The sequence below is a fragment of the Colius striatus genome, chromosome Z (assembly GCF_028858725.1).
Source record: "Colius striatus isolate bColStr4 chromosome Z, bColStr4.1.hap1, whole genome shotgun sequence".
In the NCBI taxonomy this organism is placed as follows: Eukaryota; Metazoa; Chordata; class Aves; order Coliiformes; family Coliidae; genus Colius; species Colius striatus.
Window position 1 is genome coordinate 58,379,220 of NC_084790.1, and position 21,680 is coordinate 58,400,899.

The following is a 21,680-nucleotide window of genomic DNA, read 5'->3' on the forward strand; positions in this document are numbered from 1 at the left end:
ACAGACGTGAACATTTTTGTTAGAGGGTCAGAGCTGGGTGCTACTGCATCTTCTCTGTAGTAAATGTCTTGTTCCTAAATGACTGACCATCAACATTTTTTTTAGAAGATGTTTCTTTTAAATCACTTTTACTGTTTAATTCTCACTAAAAATGCAAAAAGTTGCTTTCTAATTCAGGTAAAATATTAGTAAAGAATTTCTAAATTTTTTTTAGAGACTATGCAGTTTTCTTGTCCTTCACTGTTACCAGACCAGCTCATGCCCCCTGCTATAATGATAAATAATATAAAAACTGTTTCCCAAACTAGACTATACATCTGCTTTAGTGGTTTAGCAGTTCTGGAATCATGCTTCAGGCAGCCTAAGTTGTCCTGAAAGAAGAATTATTTTATGGCTTTTATACTTAGTTTTGGTCTATTTCTGAATGAGCTGGAGATAGCAGTGTGCTCTGTGTAAGTTACTCAGTTTTATTCCTGGCTGCAATTCTGCTTCACAGGTTGTGAAGAGGAACAAGTTATCTGTGGTGAAGGACTCAGCTGGTTTACTAGTTCTAACCTCCTTGCTGCAATAATCAATTCTGTCACTGAATTACAGGATGTTGTTAACAAAACAGGTAATTTAAAAAGTATAATCTTGTTGTAGAAGATTAAAAAATAATAACCAGGGTGGTTACATTGTTTCAATTTTTAGCATTTTATCTAAACTATTCTAGATTAAATCTCTGGAGAAATGTTTCTGGAAGACATATAAGCAAGCTTGCCTATTTTAATGTGAGAGAGAAAAAAATCCATCTACACCATGCCAGTAAATATTTGAGAACCTGTTCTTAAAAGCTTCCAATGAAGTAATTTTTATAATCTTCCTGGTTACCTTGTAACACAGATCTAATATTCAAGATGTATTTTACTAAAGCTCAACCTGTTTTTTTCAGAGAAAATCTGCATAATTTGTATCCATTTGATCTGTGTATTTCTTAAGTGCAGGCTCTAAAACTGACACATATTCAACCTGGGACATTACTGCTGCTGACTGAAAGTAAATAATTTCCTACTGTGTTTTATATTATATGAATCTAGAATTTCCCAATCTGGAAAACAATTACATTTGATTGATAAATATTTTCATCTGGTGTACTTGCTGTCTTTTGGTTTTTGAAAGAGAACTAAATTGCTCATACAGTGTAAGGCAGTGTGTTCCCTGTTTAAGTATACACTTACTTAGGTTTGTGTCTAGATTCCCCAATTTTCACAATCTATCCTTGTAAATAATTCTGTTACACCTATGAAAAATTTTAGTGCCAGTCGGTCTCTGCCAGTGTCCATCTCTCAGTTCCCAGCTGTTCACTGTCTTCCTTAGAATCATAGACTCATAGAATGGTGGGGGTTGGAAAGGACCTTTAAAGATCATCTAGTCCAACCTCCCTGCTAAAGCAGGTCTGCCTAGGTCAGGTCACACAGGTGTCCAGGCAGGTTTTGAAGGCCTCTTGAGAAGGAGACTCCACACCCTTCCTGGGGAGCCTTTTCCAGGCCTCCCTTACCCTTACAGTAAATGTCTTCCCTTGAGTGGAACATTTTGTGTTCCAGCTTTTGTCCATTACCCTAGCCCTATCACTGTATACTACACAAAAAACTATTGCCTCACCTTCTTGACATACACCTTTTAAATGCTTATAAGCCTTAATGAGGTTCCCCCCTCAGCCTCCTCTTCTCCAGGCTAAACGGCCTCAGTTCCTGCAGCCTTTCCTCATAAGGAATATGCTCCTGTCTCCTGATCATCTTGATGGCCCTGCGCTGGACTTTCTCCAGAAGTTCTCTGTCTCTCCTAAGCTGGGGAACCCAGAACTGGACACAGTACTCCAGATGAGGCCTCACCAGGGAAGATACATCCCAGAATGGCATTGGCCTTCTTGGCCACAAGAGCACATTGCTGGCTTGTTTAATGTTAACCAGGACTCCCAGGTCCCTCTCCACAGAGCTACTCTTCTGCAGGTCAATCCCCAGCCTGTACTGGTGCATGGGGTTGTTCCTTCCAGATGCAGGATTCTGCACTTGTCCTTATTGAACCTCATGAGGTTCCTCTCTACTCAGCTCTCAAGCTGGTTGAGATCCCGCTGAATAACAGCACAGCCTTCTGGGGAATCAGCCAGTCCTCCCAGTTTGGTGTCATCAGCAAACCTGCTGAGGGCACGCTCTGTCCCCTCATCCAGGTCGTTGATGAAGATGTTGAACAAGACTGGCCCCAGAACTCATCCATGTGGAACCCCACAGAGAAATAACAGGGCAGAGAAAAGGTGGCACATTTCCCACAAGCCTGAATAGTAAACTGGGACCAGAAGTTAGCAATCAAATCAAAAGTGTTTTGATTCAATTTCAGGTGTTTTCTTCTTTGGTTGTTCTGTTTCCAATAACTTAAATTTACATCCTTACAAAACAAAGTTTGAACTGTGTTTCAGAATGTTTACAGAGTTTATACTACGAGTGTTCTTATGTATAGAGTGTTGAGTAAGAACAGCTAATTGACAAAAAAGAGAAACTTCACAGCAGCATCCATGTGCTGAAGCAACTAGTTAGAATACCCTAAACCTCACAATATTTTGCTGGTATTGAAGTATATGGGAATTCTAGTGGACTCTGTTTTGTTTTTGAGACTTAGGAAAAGTCATGATAAAAATGTGATATCCACAGTCACATTGGTGAAACTTTGATAGCTTATCTCTATTTTAAGTAATTTTCATAGAACTTGAAGATCTAATTGCTCATGTGTTACTTGGAATTCTGTTGCTCATGAGATCAAAAGTCTTCCAAGAACTTTTGGTTCAAAAAAATTATAATAAATAATTTGAAGTTTGACATGAAATTTCTAGTATTGCTGGAGTGCTAAGCCTCTAAAGAAAGCTTGCATATGTAGGAAATTATTTTATGTTCCGTGAGACATATTTCTGTTTTGATTTAAACCTTCAGACTGACTTAAATTTTAATTTTTTAAAATATAAATATGCAGTGTGAGAGGTATCTATTTTCTTCAAATCTAGAAAGAATGTCAGTTCTAGATTAGACTTCACAGGGAGAGCAGGCACAAGAAAGTGCTATCTGGATCTACAGTATAGAATGGTCAATGTCCTAAAGATTACATTTGAAGATGGCTAAGTTCTTAGCAACCATTTGAGACAGCTGAAAGAAACCAAATCCATATCACTCAGATAACAGTGGAACTTTTGGGAATGGGCACTCTGGTCATTCGGAGCATATTTCCTGAGGTTTTAACTCGTAAAAAAAGGTGGGTTTGTTTTGCCATTCATGATCATTTCCCTTTACATTCTTCATTAGGCTAGTTCTCATTCCAGCGTGTCTTGGAGTGATCTCCAAGCCACAGTTTGAACACAAGTTTGTGGAAATGTTGGTGTGTTTTGTTTTGATCTGTTTTGTTGTTTGTTTTTTTTTTTTTTAAGATTAATTTTATGGGTTGGTTTGAACCAGAGAAAGTAAAGATCAAGCTTTCTGAATACAGATATCAACTCTTACAACCAGAAAGCTTTTGAACCTTAGCATGAAAATGTTAATCCTGTATAGTAGTACTAAGTTCATCCTGCTGACTATTCTATTTTACCAAAACAGAAAACAAGAACTGTTTCTTAATCTGTCAGTAAAATAAGATGTCACATTTCATTGTCTTTTTCTTTGTTTATTTAAGTATTAATCACTCTTTGTGGTATACCTCTATTTGTGTTAATGATTTCTTATCACACTGTAAATTACCTAATACTTTTATTGTAATTCATTCATCCTTTGTGAACAAGTACTTAAAATGTGTATACTGAAACCATATATTCTCTTCCCAAGGATGATACATACAGTTCCTCATGGAATCACATTATATTTTCATTTTGACTTTCAAAGAAGTCAGTAATTTGCATCAATATATTTTTGTGTGTTTACTCCAAAGTAGTCTTCGTTAAAAAAAAATTGAACAGAGGCAATGATTTGCCTTGTCATTCCTCATGAAGGTAGCTTTTTTTTTATGTGAACAGTAATAGAGAACCAATGCAAGGAAAAGGGAGTAGCCTTGCCTAAAGTAGACAGAGCATTACAATAGCAGTAGTTATGAGAATGAGAACTTATTTTTTTATTTATTTCAAAGGATGTTTTGTTAGTTGGAAGTGCAAGATAAAATTTTGGGATAAGATCTTTAGCTTTAAAGATTCATAGTGTGCCATCTTAGACATGAAGAAAAGACAAATTTTGTACTTAGCTGGGGTTATGGAGAGGATGTAGTTAAAAATGGTATTCCATTTAAGCACAGGAATCAGTGGAATGATGGTACTTTGAAACAAAGCAGAATGTCTCTGTAAAAAAAAAATTTATTTTATTATGTGTTTTATTGGTTTGTTTGCTTACAGATAAATTTCATTTCATGAGTAAATTATAAATTCTTTTATGACAAGAATCATAATCTTAAAATATAAGTAATAATTTTTTTTTACTTTGAACCTTTGGCTTTATCCTTTCAATGTATGAAAAGACATTCTTTAACTTAAAAAAGCCATGGTAGTTTTTTCTTTTTATGCTTTTAAATAAATATTTTCATTCACCGCAGCAACAGGAGATCTACTGTACTACTAAATGTAAATAAGCTCTTCCATGCTTGTCATCTTACACTGATAGTATCATAAGACACGTAATGACAGATTAAGACCTGCCAAGCAGAGAGAAAACTAAATTACAAGACTTTTATTAAGGCATAAATAAACCTATTAACTGTTATCTGGAATACCAATTAGTGGAAGGAGCACTGACAATTTTATTTATCAACATTAAATACAATTATTAATTACAGACCTGACGAATCTAGCAGTAAGCAGGACATGTTGGGTGTGCTGGGGCCTTAAGTCCATTATATGAGAAGGATGATTACCAAAATCCTGTGGGAAAATAAGTAATTGTAGCTGTAAAATTTTAATTGCCTTGGAATAAGGTAAATTATATTCTCTTGTCTCAGAATATAAATAGTATGGCATTAAGGTACCAAGGCTCACTAATTTTCAACAGCAAATGATTTAGACATCTATAGAGGGGAGGGAAGACGTGTCGGGAAACCCTCAGAAATTTGCATTGTAAATATTGTGATAAAGTGATTTAACACGTGCTGTCACTTCTGACATACTTGACCTGGCTTGCATTTGCTTGCATCCATCTTACATGTTTTCTGAATTACAAAATTAGAACACCAAAGAAGGACTTAAGAAAGTATAATATTGGAAGAGAACAAAGAAATAAGTGAAAGAGTTTTCTTTGACAAACAAGTCCTATTCTTTAGAATCCTGTCCTATCCTTCTAGCCAAAGATTGATAGGAGTACAGTGTTCATTGCCTCTAAAATATTACTGTATCTTGCATGCTTTATTGGCCATTTCCTTCTAGGTACTTTAAAGGTGCTTTTTGTTGTTGTTTTTCTACTGCAAAAAAACCCTCAAACTGATAACCTACTTGATATTTCTTTTTTTTGCTGTTGTTTCTTAAAGAGCCAAAGGCCTGGCTTTCTGGACGCTTACTTGTAAGTGCAGCCAGGAACTCCTTTTCAAAACTTATGGACAACCTGAATGTAATAATGGAGACTGTTCCACTAGGTAACAGCAGGAACATTAGTTATCTGGGGAAAGACTCCTTGGTACAGAGCCTGTCTCATGGACTTCATAAAGTAAATACCCAGGCCCTGGAAGATGGATTGCATGACAGACTACCCATTATGGTATGTGTAAGTTTAGAGACACTGTATGTAACCAGTAGGTTCACAGCACAAGTGTTACAGTGAAGCTCTCTTGATAGTACCACAGATTTTGTTTCAGATAGCTTATGAGTCTATTATATTGAAGCTAACTATATTGACATTCAGAAGTTCATTTGCAGCACTTATAAGAATAAGGACATAAATAGAAATTTTCTTTTATTGTCAAAGAACTTTAAGAAGAGATTTGATGTTTCCAATTTTAATAGCTTTATAAGAACAAACTTGCATTTGGCTTTAAATAAATATTAAGGTTCAGGGCTTTTTTGTTTGTTTTTTGTTTTTTTCTTTTTCTCATCTTGCTTACTGTTTTGTCTTTCAGTAAAGATAATCTTCTTCTCTTTAACCAAAATGAAAGGATAAACTTTCCCACAGAATCTGTCTTTTATTGTGGACTTTAGCTGAAAATAGATACTTCTTTGAAAACAGAATTTTCAGTAACCTTCAACGTTAGGTGAAACAGGTTCACATTTTTGCACTTGTGTCTTTTGGAGATGGGGGACAAAATAACAGCTTTGTCTAGTTTGGGCATTAAATGGAATGAATTTTCTTGCTAAAATAGCATGTTTTATAGTGTATGAATTTGTTTTTGTTTACTAACAGAAAACTGTAGCATCCTTGCAGAAGCAAGTACTTGAATTTACACAAAGACTTTATACAGCAGAGATGGAACGACAGTCGCTACATCTAAAACTTGGAGAATTCAAATGGAATTCCAATGAGATGAAGAAAGAAGCTGACAAAACCCAGAGCCTGCAAGTGCAATTAAGTATTTGATTTAGAGAAGACTGCTCACTAGAGAACCTCCATTTTATACAATTTTTTATATGAGTATAAAATCAATCTACTGTTAACAGAATCTTCGGAAAACTTACCTTGTAAATGTCACTAAACTGTAAGTTAGGCATATTTAGAATCATAGAATCATTTTGTTTCAGCTAGAAGAGACCTTTAAGATCATCAAGTCCAGCCTTTTTCCTAGCCCTATCAACCACCAGCCCATATAAGTGCAACATCCAACCATCTCTTAAACACTTCCAGGGACGGTGACTCCGCCACCTCCCTGGGCTGGCCTGACAACCTTTTCAGTAAAGAAATTCCTCCTTATATCAAGCCTGAACCTCTCCTGGCACAACTTAAGGCTGTTTCCTCTTCTTCTGTTGCTATTTAGAAGTATCTCCTTTCCATGGGAGTTTCTCTTTGATTTGTAGAAAGAGGTATCCCATGTAAATTCCATTTTTGGTCTTCAGCAACCCAGGTTTTCTACCTTATGTGGAAATATTGGTGTTATTTATATGCCCTAAAAGGATTTTTAGATTTCAGTTCAACACAGTAAAGTTGGCTGGAATGTGGATATCAAATAAGTATGTCCATGAGAAGTCCATAAAGCATTAATGTAGTATTTTAAACTCTATGTGGATATTTCTGAGTATTACAATACTGTGTCTTTGAGTACAGGTTCTATTCTGAGCTTGTCAATGCAGATTTTAGTGTGGCTGTTCCTTTGAAGGAGTAAGTGTATGGAAAGGAAAAAAAAGCCTTCTACATTCTCAGTTAGCAACTATGCACCACATTCCTCTGACCCTTTGCTGTCCCTGATTGATTTACTTAAAGGCTATGGGTTCACTAACCTTTAAAATAGCACTGTCAGTCAGGAATGAGGAGAGACAACAAAAAAGCTTCTTAAGCACTTGAAGTGACAGTGTAGTGAGTAACAGATACAGTGTTTGAGGAATTGGTGCCATTTTGTCTCTGTGGGTTTGCTTCCTATCAAGAAAGACAGGTACTTGAGTGCGTCCAGAGACTGTCAATGAAACTGGTGAAGGGTCTGGAGACCAAGTCTGATGACGAATGGCTGAGGGAGCTGGGGATGCTTAGTCTGAAGAAAAGGAGGCTGAAGGGAGACATGATCACTCTCTACAACTGCCTGAAAGGAGGTTGTAATGAGGTGGAGGTCTTCGCCCAGATAATGAATGATAGGACAAGAGGAAATGGCCTCAAGTTATGCCAGGGTGTGTTTAGATTGGATATTTGGAAGAACTTTTTCACTGAGAGAGTTAAACACTGGAACAACTGCCCAGGGAGGTGGCTGAGTCACCATCCCTGGAGAGACTTAAAAGCTCTGTAGATGAGGAGCTGAGGGACCAGGTTTAGTGGTGAGCTGGGCAATATGAGGTTAGGGGTTGGACTTGATCTTAAAAGTCCTTTCCAACCAAAATTATTTTGTGATTAAATGATTCTATACTCAATGTAACTTCACTATCAGTCTGTAGAGAAGGGGAAGAAACTTGTCTTGCTTTAGTGTGCTGGAAGTTAACTGGGCACCTTTCCTCCTATGCTTGTTTATGTTACGTTCACAAAATATGAGCTCAGAGAGTGAATGGGTAAGGATTTTTATATGTACTTTATGAGTATGCAGCATAACCGATACAATCGTGTCTCAGAATGAGCAATCTTTTTTATAGCTGTACTCAAGGGTGATCGTGAGGTTTTCTTGATAGACCTGTCAGTGTGTCCCAATCAAAACACTTAAAAGCAGAGTGTACTTAATAGATGATTTAATTCTTCTTCGTCTTGTTACTTGCTGGTAAAATGGATGTTTATACTCAAATGGACAAGGGTATATCTAACAATCTTCAGTTGTGTTTTTAATGGGTTTTATTCTGAGACAGATGAAATTGTCACATTTTATATTGTGTTAAAATGTAGAGGATGATTTTCCATGAAGAACTATTTCTTCTTTCTGGAACACATTGGGTAGGTGAGAAAGAGTCCAGGAAGGCATTTACAAAGGTTAATAAGATATGCACTGAAATGTGGGATATTGATCTGCATATTCCCTTCTAGATATTGATTCTTTACAACCCGGGGTGCTAATTTGAGTAGAATAATGAATGCATGCTGTTTGCAGTACCCTGAATGGTTTTTTGAAAAAGTACAGTGAATAAAGTTGTCAGACATTTTATTCTTCAGTGATCTGTCTTCATGTTAAAAACCCTAAATATTCATCTTTAGCGTGCTTTTGTTTTAAAATTTGATATGTGGAACTCTGAAAGTTGATCTTCTAAACAAGTGAATACACTTACACAGTCAAGCAGAACTTATTTCCCTTATCAGAAATTGATCACCCATGAGAGATTTGAAAGTGAATATGAAAAATTAAAGAATGCATTACGTTGGGAGTGTCAGGCACAAGTACTTTTGAATGAACAGACACAACACCTACAGGAGTTAAATAATAAACTGGAATTGCACTTCAGTCAAGAGGCAGATAAACCCAATTCTTTAGTGAAACTATAAAGGTAAAAAGATCATTTTTCTGAAATAAGCATCAGAAATTTACCTTTTAGTGAATAAGCCAAATCTGCAGTTCATATGTAAATAAAATTATAGGAGTAATTGAACACATATTACTCAGTCCATTGGAATTTTAGGGTACTCAAAAATGCTTTTAAGATGAAACTTCAAGGTATAATGTCCGTTTTCTGCTTTTGGGACTGGGAGGTGTACACTAATACCTGTAATTGTGAAGTGTCTGGGTTTTGCATGGTACATAAGATACAGAAGTTGTAGCTGTCACGTGGTGTTTTCAGACTAGGAAAAATGCAGGAAGAAGTACAAGAACACTTTGTTTTTTTTGATAGAGATCATAAGAATATTTTAGAACATGGATTAGCTGTTTCTGAATGTATTCTTAAGGTCAAGAATGCATGTATCAGTTTGGAATGTGCTAGGTGAGGCAGAGAAAGATCCTTCTTCATTTGGATTTAGCATGTACTTCAGACATAAGAAATAATAGGAGAATCCCTGATAGCAAATCAAGGAGCAGAAAGAGAATAAAAGTTTTGAAACTAGGTGGATATCTTACATGCAAAGAGACAAAATGTTGTCATGGCAAGCCAGTAATGTGTGGTGACCTGAGCTCTGCAGCTTTAAGCTATTTTTTATTTAAAAATAAATTGAAAAGGCAGAATTTGCTGCTTGTGTCTGCTTTTCAGCCCTACTGCTGTCTTTCCACCTCCCAGTATTCTTTTGTGAACTGATAGTTCAGCAAAAGACTGTTTCCCTGGTATTTTGAGAAATAAAAGCACTTGTGATGCTGAAGAATATTTAGAGAGGAAGTGATAAGAAATGTCAACAGGTGGGAGAAGAACCAAAAAGATGCAAGCTACAAAACGAGTAGAAATGTCAGGAACCAGTGTTGAAAATACAACAGTGAAAAGGGATGTCAAGGAAAATTACTTGCAACAGAGCTGAACGTGATTTACAGCGAAAGAAGCTGAAGGATATTGTTAAAATTATTTAGGAGGATTTTCATTAGCAGTATTATTTATTAAAAATGCCTTACATCACTAAGGGTGAAAACCAATGATATATCCAATGTTCCTTTTGGTTTTAGTATCTTTTTCTCCCTCCTAGTCCCCTAACTTTGGCTGTTTCATTTCAATGTAAGAATAAACTTATCCAAGGTTTGCCAGGTTCCTTGTTAGTACTATTGCTTTTTTGATTCAGATAAAACTGCAGTGTATATGAGCCATTAGACTTGTGTTTGATTTCTTTGGGAAATAATTAATTCAAGAATTATAAATGGATATTGGGATCATAAGGAAGGGAAGGAATAGAAGACATGTTATTTGAAATCTTCATTAGTGTCTACTCTTTATGCATTAATGCATGGTATTTCACCATGTTTTACTTCATAGGTAAAATATACCTTTACATTTGTCCAGAGGAAATGAAACAAAAAGTCATTTGCAGCCATTTAAAATACAAGATGGAGTCTTAAGCACATCTATTACATGGATTATTAGACACTGAATTATATTTCACAGCTTCTGTTTTTTATTAATTAAAGGCTAGATAATTTTTTAAAGACAGCAGTGCTCCTAAAATGTATCCTAATTCTGTAACTCTAGAGCAGCTGTTTACTACTGGAACAACCTGATTTAGTGTAAATGCCTGATTATACCTGCAAGCTGTGAAGACACAATGCCGTGTAATATAGCTGTTGTGATTGGAAGCTAAGGAAGTTGATGAAGTGTGCCTTAGAGCTGAAATTTAACACTTGGAATTACACTGATTTGGTTTTCTAAGGGTATTGCTCCATAATTTGCAATTCTTGAACCAAATTTAAGTTGTAGATTTGTTACCAGATGCTGTCCCTAAGCTTCTGTTTAAATACAAGAATGTTGTTTAATTTCTTCATAGTGTTTATTTCGATAGTTTGCACAACATGGCATTGTGGTTGTATAGCCTGTTAACTGCAACTGTATCAAGGAAACAAGATCAATTATGGTAGCATGACAAAAAGTGTTCATGAACTAGTGTTTCTTGATTTTTTTTTTTTTTTTTTTTCAATCATGCATATAAGTTTTTATAATGGATACTTCCTAAGTCATCATCTTGCCTTCAGTTTTCATCATTGGTTTTTACAGTTCCAAACCTGTGCTGAATAAATACTTCCTAAAATCGGGTAACAATCTAACACACAGTGTTCTGATACCAGGGGGTAAAAGGAGTTTTAGAAAATTTTGCACTCTACAAGTTTTGGTTTTTAAGACTTAACAAGTTTTTCATAAACTACTTTTTCCTCTCTGTATTCATGGCTTTAATAATTTCAAGTAGAAATGTTTTTTGTACATGCTCTGTTTTAAATAACAGACCCTTTTTTCTTGGCTAATTGGTTTTTATGACTGAAACTTTTTTTTTGTAGCTCTTGTTTTGCAGTACAGTGAAACAATCTCATCTCTGCAATAATCACCCTTGACCTTGTAAAACAATGTTCTTGCAGTTGCATAATCTTTAAAACTTAAATAGTATGAAAGTATTGAAAAACAAGAACTGTTGCACTGAAAAACTAGAATAGAAAAAAATGCCTCCCTCTTCATCTTAATATACAGAATAATCTATAAGTCTAGACTAAGTGTAAATAAAAAGTTGGAGAATGGGTTTATGTACAAGTGATTCCAGATGGAGCAGAATGTTATGGAGTAAAAAAACTTTGCTTTAAATTCTTTATTTATAGGTTTTAAACAAAGAGAAAAAAATAATAGATTCATTTACTTTTGATAACTTACTTTAAAACTTATTCACACTTCAACAGCAATCAGTAAGGAGATATTTTGGTATTCATGTACTTTCATAAAGTAGGCTTATTAAAGGAGTAGTACTTAATTTCTTAGCTTTATCAGTTCAGATTTTAATCCTGTATATTTTTATCTTTTTAATGGCATGTACCATAGAGACATCCAAGGTAACCAATTACATTCAAGGTCAGCTGGAACTAAGCAACTATTTTACACCACTTTTTTATTAGATGAGCTAAATCACTTGTGCCGATTCTCCTGTCTTTGAAGAGAAACTTTTACACAAATGCTAAACAGGCATCTATAGCAGAAATAATTTTACAAACATGTCTTAATGCCAGTAGAATACCTTTTCTACCTATGGACAGTCACGGGGTGTATATTTGCCTCCTTTTAGGTATGTTAGTACCTTTAGTATTTATTTAAAGTTTACTTTATGGAACATGTCTTATAAATTGTTAATGAATAACTCTGTGCGCATTTCAAGTGCAATATATGCTAAATCATGTAGCTTGCTACTGATCTGCCTAAAAATAGTGTTCCATACATGCTTTAGAAAAAGATACCCTAAATTTGTGCTTTATTTACTCTGCAGAGATTGGGGAAGCTGCTGTTGACTTATGACAGCATAAGAGAGTAAAGAGTCTCATCCTATTGCTTTGCTAACACTCGTGGAAGAATGTTTTCTGATGTAAAGGTTTTACAGTGTTAATTTTCTCTTGTTATTCCATTTAAGTCATTACATGCATATTCTGTGTGCAGAAAGTGTAGTATCCTTTGCTAAGCAGATAGATCTGAACCAATCAGATTCTAATGGAGACTGAGATTTCTAGCTTTGTTAGAAGTGCGTATTTTCCCTGAGCAGGCTTGCTGTTCTTGGTGTGGATTTCAGATGGTGGTATATGATTTGCTGCTGTTTGTTGCTTTGCCTCTTCATACATGTATTTTCCACGTATTTTCCCTGAAAAATAATTTTTTTCTTAAACTCTGATATCTTAAACTGGAAAGACTGTTAAGGTTTGGGTGAACTGAGGATTTGGGTGCACCCTGAAACTTGTTTGTCACTTGGTCAAAAAAACAGGATTTCTGTGTGTTGCCCAGTTGAACTAAAACCAGTTCGTTAGAAAGCAGTATCACTATTTACCATTAGCATCTATCTTAATAGAGAATTTGTATTAATCAAATTTAGCATCTTAAGGAGAAGCAAGCTCCCCTCTGAATAAGTTAGAAACTAAAATTCATAATTCATTAATTAAATGTGAGGTTTTTTTTTTTTTTTTAGTTCCCATACTCTCTATGTTCTGAACACCTAAATAATTTATAAGGTAGGTAAGAATGGATTAGCATTGCCATCAGCCCAATTCTTAGTTGAAAGGGGTCATATGTTTTCTTATTACATTAAATTACAGGTTAAACAGTTTTGTCATGTATTTCAGTTTGTGTTAACACTACTGCTAAAATAAGTAAGCCTGCTCAATTCTCCTCCTCTGTTATCTAACTTCTACTACTGATAACTTCTTAGTCTTCAAAGAGTTAGGTGAGCTAAAGTCTTGCCCTGGAGCTGGTCCTTTGTGCTTTCTTGTTTAAAGACTGCTATGCATTGTACATGGAATTCAGGTGTATGGGAAGAAATAGTTTTCCAAATGTCCTTCTAGCAGCTGCTGTCTTTCCATAATAGGAGAGACACATAGAGAGCATCCTGTTGTGGACTGGACCTGAGAGCTTCTCTTCACAGAGGGGAAGAGGAATTGACATGTGGTGAAGTCTACTCAGTCTGCACTTCAGAAAACTTAAACTTCATCTTAAATTTCTCCTTTCTGTGGTTTGTCCATGAAGTTTGTTTGTTTTAAGTCTTTCTGTCTAGTTTGTGATTAAAGGAAAACCAAAACAACAAACTTGTACATTAAATCCTCTCTTACAAATAAATAATTGCACTCTATTCTATTTAGCACTTTGAAAACATCTCTTTATGTTGTGCACAGCTCTCCTTTCTTTGCTTCTCTGGTTAGCCCCTAAGATTCAGGGTCCAAGGGTTGCCCTGTTCTGTTTCCACTTTAGAGATCACCTCATTAGGAATATTGATCTCTGTGTTTCCTCACTGAACTAACTTATTTCCAGCCAGGTTGTTAGGTCTGTGTATTTTCTTTGTTCTGTGCCTAGAACATTCATCAGTATCAGCATGAGTACTCTAGAGGGACTGAGGTCAGTACATGGCCTTTAGAAAAGTATTGTATTTGCTCCACAGTCATCAATGAAGCAACCAAGCAACTAGCAACCAAAATCGTTGAAGGTCTGCCTTAACTTTTCTTAGTCAGGCTTTCTGGAAAATATGTAAATAATAAGCAGAATAAGAATAAAGTTAAAATTTCCAGTTATGAACTAGTTATGATTTGTGTTAACATGAAGTTCACTATCACAAATATCTTGCAGTTTGAGTCATACATAGTTTAATTAGACGCTGTTTACCATTGTCTTACTATTGTCTTACTCCTTCCTTCCTCTGCAGTTCTTATTTGCTTTAGGTTTGCAAGTTGAATGTTGGTAATAGTTCACTGTAGTTTTTGTAATGTTAAGGTTTTACATTGGAATTCAAACATGTATTCATACCAGGTGAATGATTTTTTTTTTTTTTGGTTATGTTTTAAATTGCCATACTACACACTATTTAATGGGTTAGTAGTAACAATATTGTTCAGGTGGTTTTTGTCTACTTCACATTGAGAGAAGAGTGAAAAGAATTGTCAGTTTGTTACATTTATATTCTATCTAGTCAGGTGTAGACATTATTTATCTAGTAAGAAAAGACATCTCCATGTTAGAAAAAAATCGCATATTGAACATATCAGAGTTTAAGGAAATTAAAGAATTGTAATATAGGAACCTAGTGCAAGCACTGGTCATGGAATGTTATAGTTACTAACACCACTTTAGTTAGTCTTTGAAAGCTAATTCTGAGCAGGAGTTGATTTTCAAGTAAGAATAGGTTTTCACTTTTACAGAAAATTACAGAGTAAGTTTGGTCTTGGTCTGATTTCAACAGCCATTTTACTAATCATGCACTTAAGTGCTCTTCCTATAGTTTACAAAGGAAGGCAAGTAACCAAGACAGGTAGAATTGTGAATTGGAATAATTAAACTAATGGGAATGGGAGTAATGAAACTAATGTGGAAACAAGAATTGGTAATTTGAATTGCAGTTACTTCTCAACAGATGGCTAAGACATTAGGTCTTTTTGGTGTATTATATTGATTTTAGTGACACACTGTGAAATCTAGAATTATTTTAAGTACATTTGTACAATGTAGTACCGTTGCCTATCTCAGAGAATTCTTACACTGTGCTATTAAAAAAAGAAAGACGACAAAAATCTTACATTCTGTCAAAGCTTAAATAAAGAAAAAGGCAAACAAAATAATTGCATCAACTAAAGCTTTTAAATAATAGTCTCAAAAGTAACTTGCAATATTTTCTACTGTTATATTGGTAGGAACTATTCACCTCCCTTGGGAGAAGGGAAGAATAAGTGGAACAATATCAGGATCTAAAAGCTTAATGGTTTTAGTGCTGCATTGTAATTATACTAATAAACACCTCTGTCCATGACCTTGGAATTTATAGTGCAGTGAGAAAGATTTATTGACATGTAATTTGGAAGAAAAACGGGATTATTGTGTAATTACAGTGTGTAATTATTAAGCATATGTACTTACATACCATTTATCCCTGTTATTTCAAACCTTCAACTATGTTTCAATTTTCACTCAGAAATACAGAACGGCTTCTTGCTAAATCCAGTGCCCAGGAGATCTTTGTTATATTATTGGGTCAACTACAAAGTAACTTTGTTACCTTGAGATGTGCAGAGGGGATCAATAGATCTTTAAAAACAGCATGTGATATTTTAAAATATATATTCCGAACCCTGTTTTTTCTAGTAGTTTAGATATCACTGTGTAGGACTTTCTGCTATACATGTTCTTGATATACAAGTCCTTTAAACATAGATTGGCGTCTTTCTGCTGTTTATCTAGGATGTCTGTAGAGCCCAGTCTTTTTTTTCACCCAAGTCAGTTTTTCCCGTGGTCTCCCTTCCTATTTGTACGAAGCAAACTCTGTAAAGATCTTTGTATGTTCTTATGAACCCATAAGTAACTAAGTCTCAAATACTTGTTGGAATATAGTTAAGCTATTCGAATATAGTTAAGTATGGATCTAACTGACATATAGGATAAAGCAAGAGATGCATTCCTTTGCACTTTGGACTCCTTTCTTGGCTATGTACAATGACAGCAGCTATGCCTATTGTTCATGTAATTTGGTCTTTGAATTTAATTTGACCCTCTATTTTCATTAGGTATTTGATGATTTTTCAAAGGCAAGTTTTTTCAAGTTTTATACAACTTTCCACTGTCTTCTTTTAATCAGGGAAAGCACAGAAGCTCTAGAAAATTGTAGCAGATTAATAAAATCAAGACAGAAATTATCTTTTTTTAATGTTGTCTAAATTTTTATGTTGACTTTTGCAGTATTTATGAAAAACCCACTGAAGTTCTAGTTGCTACATAAATCTTTTTACTATTTCAGTTAGAAGGACCTTTTAAAATGTTTTCTAGCTAAATTAAAACCACCTTAATTATTGGGTGTTTTGTTTGTTTATTTATGTTGTCTGTGGACTATAGAATAAATAAGTTATTTAAAAGTTAGTAATTTAAGATTCTCAATTCTACATAACAATCCCTAGCTTTTATTTATAAATAAGACTTTGCTTACATACAATAAAATTTCTTTGGTTTGAGAATGAAGGAATAAGTGGTGTACAAAAAAAAAAAAAAGATAATCTACTAAAGTATTTGGTTGTGTGATGTCACCCAATATGTTTAATAATATGACATACTTATTACTATTGTTTCTATAGGCAAAGCAAAACAAGTAATTTTCCACATTTTGTACCATTAGGGTGCCATTTTATCTTAGGAAACATAACAAAAGTGTAAAATATGAATAATAATTCAATTTGACAGTTGCAGCGATTTGTTATCGTCAGTGTTTGCCATATCTGCTTCAGGTCCTGTGTATACTATGCTCAGAAAAATGTGTTTCTTGTTTAAGGTTTGTGCTCTTGGTTGGCACATGGTATGACATAAGGCATATCTAAAGGGAAGGGAGACACTCAGTCAATGTCCTTTTATAGCACTTTGATCTTCTTACTGAATATTGGGATGTAATATATCTTTGATACTTTTTCAACAGAATGATTTAGAAGTTGCCTTTCACATCAGTTAAATTTTGTTTTACTCTATCTGTCCTTTCTGCTAAGAAGACTACTCACCAGTTTTTAATGAAGGAAAGGATATGGATGACCTGTGTTAAAATCCAGACCTTTTAGTATGAAATGACATATTTATCAAGTCACTCTTATTTTTTTGAGATTTAAAGAGTAAAAGGGATAAAGAGAATCATGTATGCGTGTTTTCCCCCTGCAGATACTTCATGCAGCAAGATGTGTCTGGCATAATATTAAAATAAAATATGCATACACTAAACAGCATTTGGGGCTGTCAGTGGAAACACATATACCTGAATACAAATGCATTATTTCATCAGAACACTTCTAGAAGGAGAGGACAGTGTTTGAATGTAAACTGTATGAAGTTATAAATCTGCCAAATTCCACATTCACGTTAGTGCCACAATAAAAACACCAGATTTGTCCAATTCATTATGTAAAGAAAATGAAAGACTTTTGCTGAAGCCGGATCAAAACTTTAGATGGCATAAATTGACATTCCAAACAAATGGAGTGATGCAGAAGCAATGGAAGAATAATTTGGAGGACTTAAAATAATCTGTTCCTGGGTTTAGAAATGTCACTGGTAGTACATAATCGTTAAAACCAGCAGGACGTGATTAGAGACAAATGGTGTGAGCCCAGTTCTCATTATTGTGAAATGCAAGGAACTGGTGCAATATGTTGTGTCATCATAAATATCCAGCTAAATATTTCTATGTGTGTACATGTGATACAGTAGCACTTGTAAACCATAAAAATGTGCTGGTTTTATCTTGTATACTGTGTGCTAGCCTGCACTATTAGATAATGTGTAGCAAAATTAAGCAACAGTATGGCAGATGCTAGTGTTTAGCAGAGAGCAGTGTTACAGAGCAGCACTAGTTTCCCTGTCAGGTTTGGTGCCTCATACACAAGACAGGTACATAAGAGAGTTATGAAAAGTCTTCTTTTGCAGCATGAGGTATAAACCATCTTTCTGAAATATTGAAACTGTAAGAACTATAAAGCTGAGGGTCTATCAGGGTAAAACAGTAAAAAAAAAAAGGGTTATTTCTTTTCTGTGGCACTTAAGTAACTGATTTAAAGGCATGACACTGACAAAGCACTGAAAAACTGCTGCTCCTGCAGGGCTGGATCTTGTCTAGTCTGCAGTTGCACAGGGTTAGCAGTTGTAGTGAGAGAGAAATTTACTTTTCAGGGGAGAAGAAAGAAACATCAAACCTGAGGTAGCATGGCAAAGGTGAATGAGGAGTGAGTCATCAAGGCTTTTTCTAGTACACTTAAGAGTAGCAAAGCCTGAGTTTTTCTAAAAAGACCTTTGTTTCATTAAAGTGATATAATCCTTCTCTGGAGCTTTCCAGTAATACTAACATTTTCACTTAGCACTGAAGATTATAAAAATGTCTAGATTATCACATGGACAAATTTTATTATGTACTTTAATATTTTACAAAGCATTGTTTAAAAGTTGGGCTTAATTATTATCTCTGATGGATTAGTGTATGTCTGGCAGGCACAGTGCTTCTTGATATTCAGAGAGATGTCCCTCAACTTCTTCAGCTTCTGTTTCTCTTCAAATGCTGCAACAGTTTGTCCAGCTGACACATGGTAACACCAATGCTTATGTTTTCTAGTAACAGTGGTCCACAAGGATCTACCCCATGTGTGGACCGTTTGTGATCAGTTGATATAAAGATTCTCAAAGTTTTGTTTAGTTTTACTTATCTTGAAGCTGAGTGACCTGTGAATATAGAATACCTCTTCTGGAAGAAGTGTTATTATGTGGAATTATTAAAAAATAGGTGCTGTATTTAAAGGAATAATCTCTTTTCATTCACAATAACTTTAAAGCATACGCAGCTCAGTGACTTAAAGCATTTCCATTTATCCTTTGCTAAATATTTTGAGCTAATGTGATTGAAAAATAAGTTCCTTTCTTGTTCATCAGAGTAGATTTCTCTCTTGAGAAGTGAACCTGCATTGTAGCACAGAGATATCAAACCTAGCTTTAAGTCTTTGAGGTACTGTAATCCAGCCTGAATCACTGCAGGTAAAGTGCTTGTAGTGCATAAACCTGCTTGGATGTCTGAGAGCTAAGCTTCAGTCAATAAATGGACCGTCTAGACATTCACGGGTAATGCTATTCACTGTCACAATGTGAGTAACTACAACTTCAAATGACTTGTACAAAAAAATCTCTTGTGAGATAGGTGTACACATTTTCCCCACCCAATCCATTGAGTGGCCCTTGAAATTTTTTATTGAAATATTTCTTGAAGTGTTCTAGGTCTTGTTGATTAACTGTAATATCACAGCTGCTTTTTGAGCTACCTGAACTATCATTTAACTTACAGTTGTCTGTAGACGACTGCTTGACTTTTTTATGTTACTGGTTTGGCTAAAGCTTTCTGCTGGCAACATAGTTTATGCTCCAATTTTATGAGGAATTCTTTTCTAAAATAGTGATAAGCCTTTATATTTGACATTGTGTCAGAAATGTGAAATTATGTCTGCAAGTATCCCTTTGTTCATTAGGATTTTGTTGATTATTATTAAAGACATTGTGCTGGGTAACGTTACTGTTTTATTTAGTAGACCTGCTCGAGCTCTGTGACTTCATTACACAGGGCACTTTCAAAGACATGAAGAGCCATTTTGCACCTTGTTAGATACACTGGGATCTGTAAGCTGTGTTTAACTGCTTCAATGCTTCATCATAATACTTCAGAGAAGAGACATTAGGTAAGTCCATTTTCAGAATGCTAGCTTATGAAAAAAATGCTCATTCAAATGTCCTTTTGAGTACTCACATTTCTTAGAGAAGTTTAAAGGGCATGTGAAACCATTTGTTATTGAAGGGATGTCATGGGTGGTCAGCCTCAGGTTAGCTTTGCTTTGCAAGAGCAGAACAGCCACATGGAGTTAGTTTCCAACTGTTTTAAGACACTACTGCAGCCACCATGAAACACAGTGAATCCTTATGTAGCATGTTATTATTGCAGTTTGCTTTCCAGTTGTGAAGGCTAAATCCATCTTTTGTTGACATAGGTCTAAATGTATGTCTTAGATTTTTTTTTTTTTTTAAATGTGTTGATGAGAACTCTGTTACTTTTTTTTGCCACAGAACTTTTTTTTTTCTCTGAGATTTTTAATCTGTTTTGAAAGTAGTTTCATTTTGAGTTGTTCTTGCTAAGTAAGAATTGTTTTCAGAAAATGTCCTATGGAAATTTGGCTGTATAGTTTGAGCTAATATTATTTGGTTTGCATTGCAGTCATGTACATTAAAAGTGCAGTTGACATTAAATAATAATGTAACTTCTGGTACATTTTGGATTTGGACCTTTTGAAAATGCAAGTCTTCTCTAGGTTACCCTTTGAGAGGCACTCAGAGGTCATCCTGAAGATTATATTTGCCAACAGAGATAATGGGAGGTGTGTTTCAGTTGTTGGAGGAATGGACATTTACTAAACTTCATGTTCTTTTTTAATTGGGAAATTTTGTTAGTTATGTGCTTAGGATAATTTTCAGGATGTATTCAGTGAACAGATATTTAAAAAAGTAATATTTTGCATGTAAATAGAAAACACATATATAAAACTTCATCCTGAAGAGAAAATCTTTCATTTCACAAATCAGTTCATATTACACATACTGCAGGTTATTTGCATATCTTGTAGTGCTGTGTTGCGTCTGCGTAATTTAAATCTAATTTAGTAAGCAGTTTGATCTGGGTTTAGTTGATCTTGGAAAATATGCTGTCAGTATAAATGTGTCACACATACTTTGCATGAATTTAACCTGTATGACTGTTATCATTCGCCTAGAGTGATTGTCCATCTGTTATCTTTTGAATGGAGCGCTTTTTATGTGTAAAAAATGACAGTATTAACTTTGATTTGGTTTTGTGACTGGTTTTGAAGAAAGAGATTCCTTACTGCAAAGCCTAAGCTTGTTAAAATTATTTATGGAAGGACCCAGCTGACAGACATCAAATGAGAATTTTTTTCAGTGCTATCAGTTACTTGCTGTTGTGTCTAACAAATGTTTCTTCATGCTCAGTTTATGGAAAAAAATAAAAAGAGTGAATCTAAAATATCTCTAAAGGGAGCTCCTTATAAGGATTTTGATGAAAACTCAACTGATCTATAAGCTTTTGGTAGACTGTAGAGGAAAGAATTAGCACCTGAATGCTTAAACATCTGAACTAAATAGATAACTGGCTTTTTATGGAATGTCAGTAAATTGGACTTTGTCTTCTAAGTTGGTTCAGATTCACTTGTGCTTGAAAAGTGAAAGCTCAGCATCTTTGCAGAACTATGTGCAGACATACTAGGTTTTTAAAACCTTCATTCTTCTTATCGTATTTAGCCTCAACTTTATAACAATTGTAATTGTCCACAGAAAGCATTTCAAGATAAATGCATTATCAGGTTTTGAAATTTTCTTATTTTTGTAAATACAAAGACCTGGGGGGCAAAATAAGGGCTATATTGTGGATTAAGTGAAATATCTCAAGGCTGTG

General features: G+C 34.9%; 1 protein-coding gene across 1 annotated transcript in view; it reads left to right on the top strand.

Annotated features, from left to right (window-relative positions):
• CCDC171 (coiled-coil domain containing 171) overlaps window positions 1-21,680 on the top strand; it is a 128,559-nt gene that overhangs the window by 66,009 nt on the left and 40,870 nt on the right. The window contains 4 exon segments of the mRNA XM_062018832.1: window positions 497-613; window positions 5,518-5,744; window positions 6,384-6,539; window positions 8,871-9,068. Coding sequence (XP_061874816.1) covers window positions 497-613; window positions 5,518-5,744; window positions 6,384-6,539; window positions 8,871-9,068 — 698 coding nt within the window.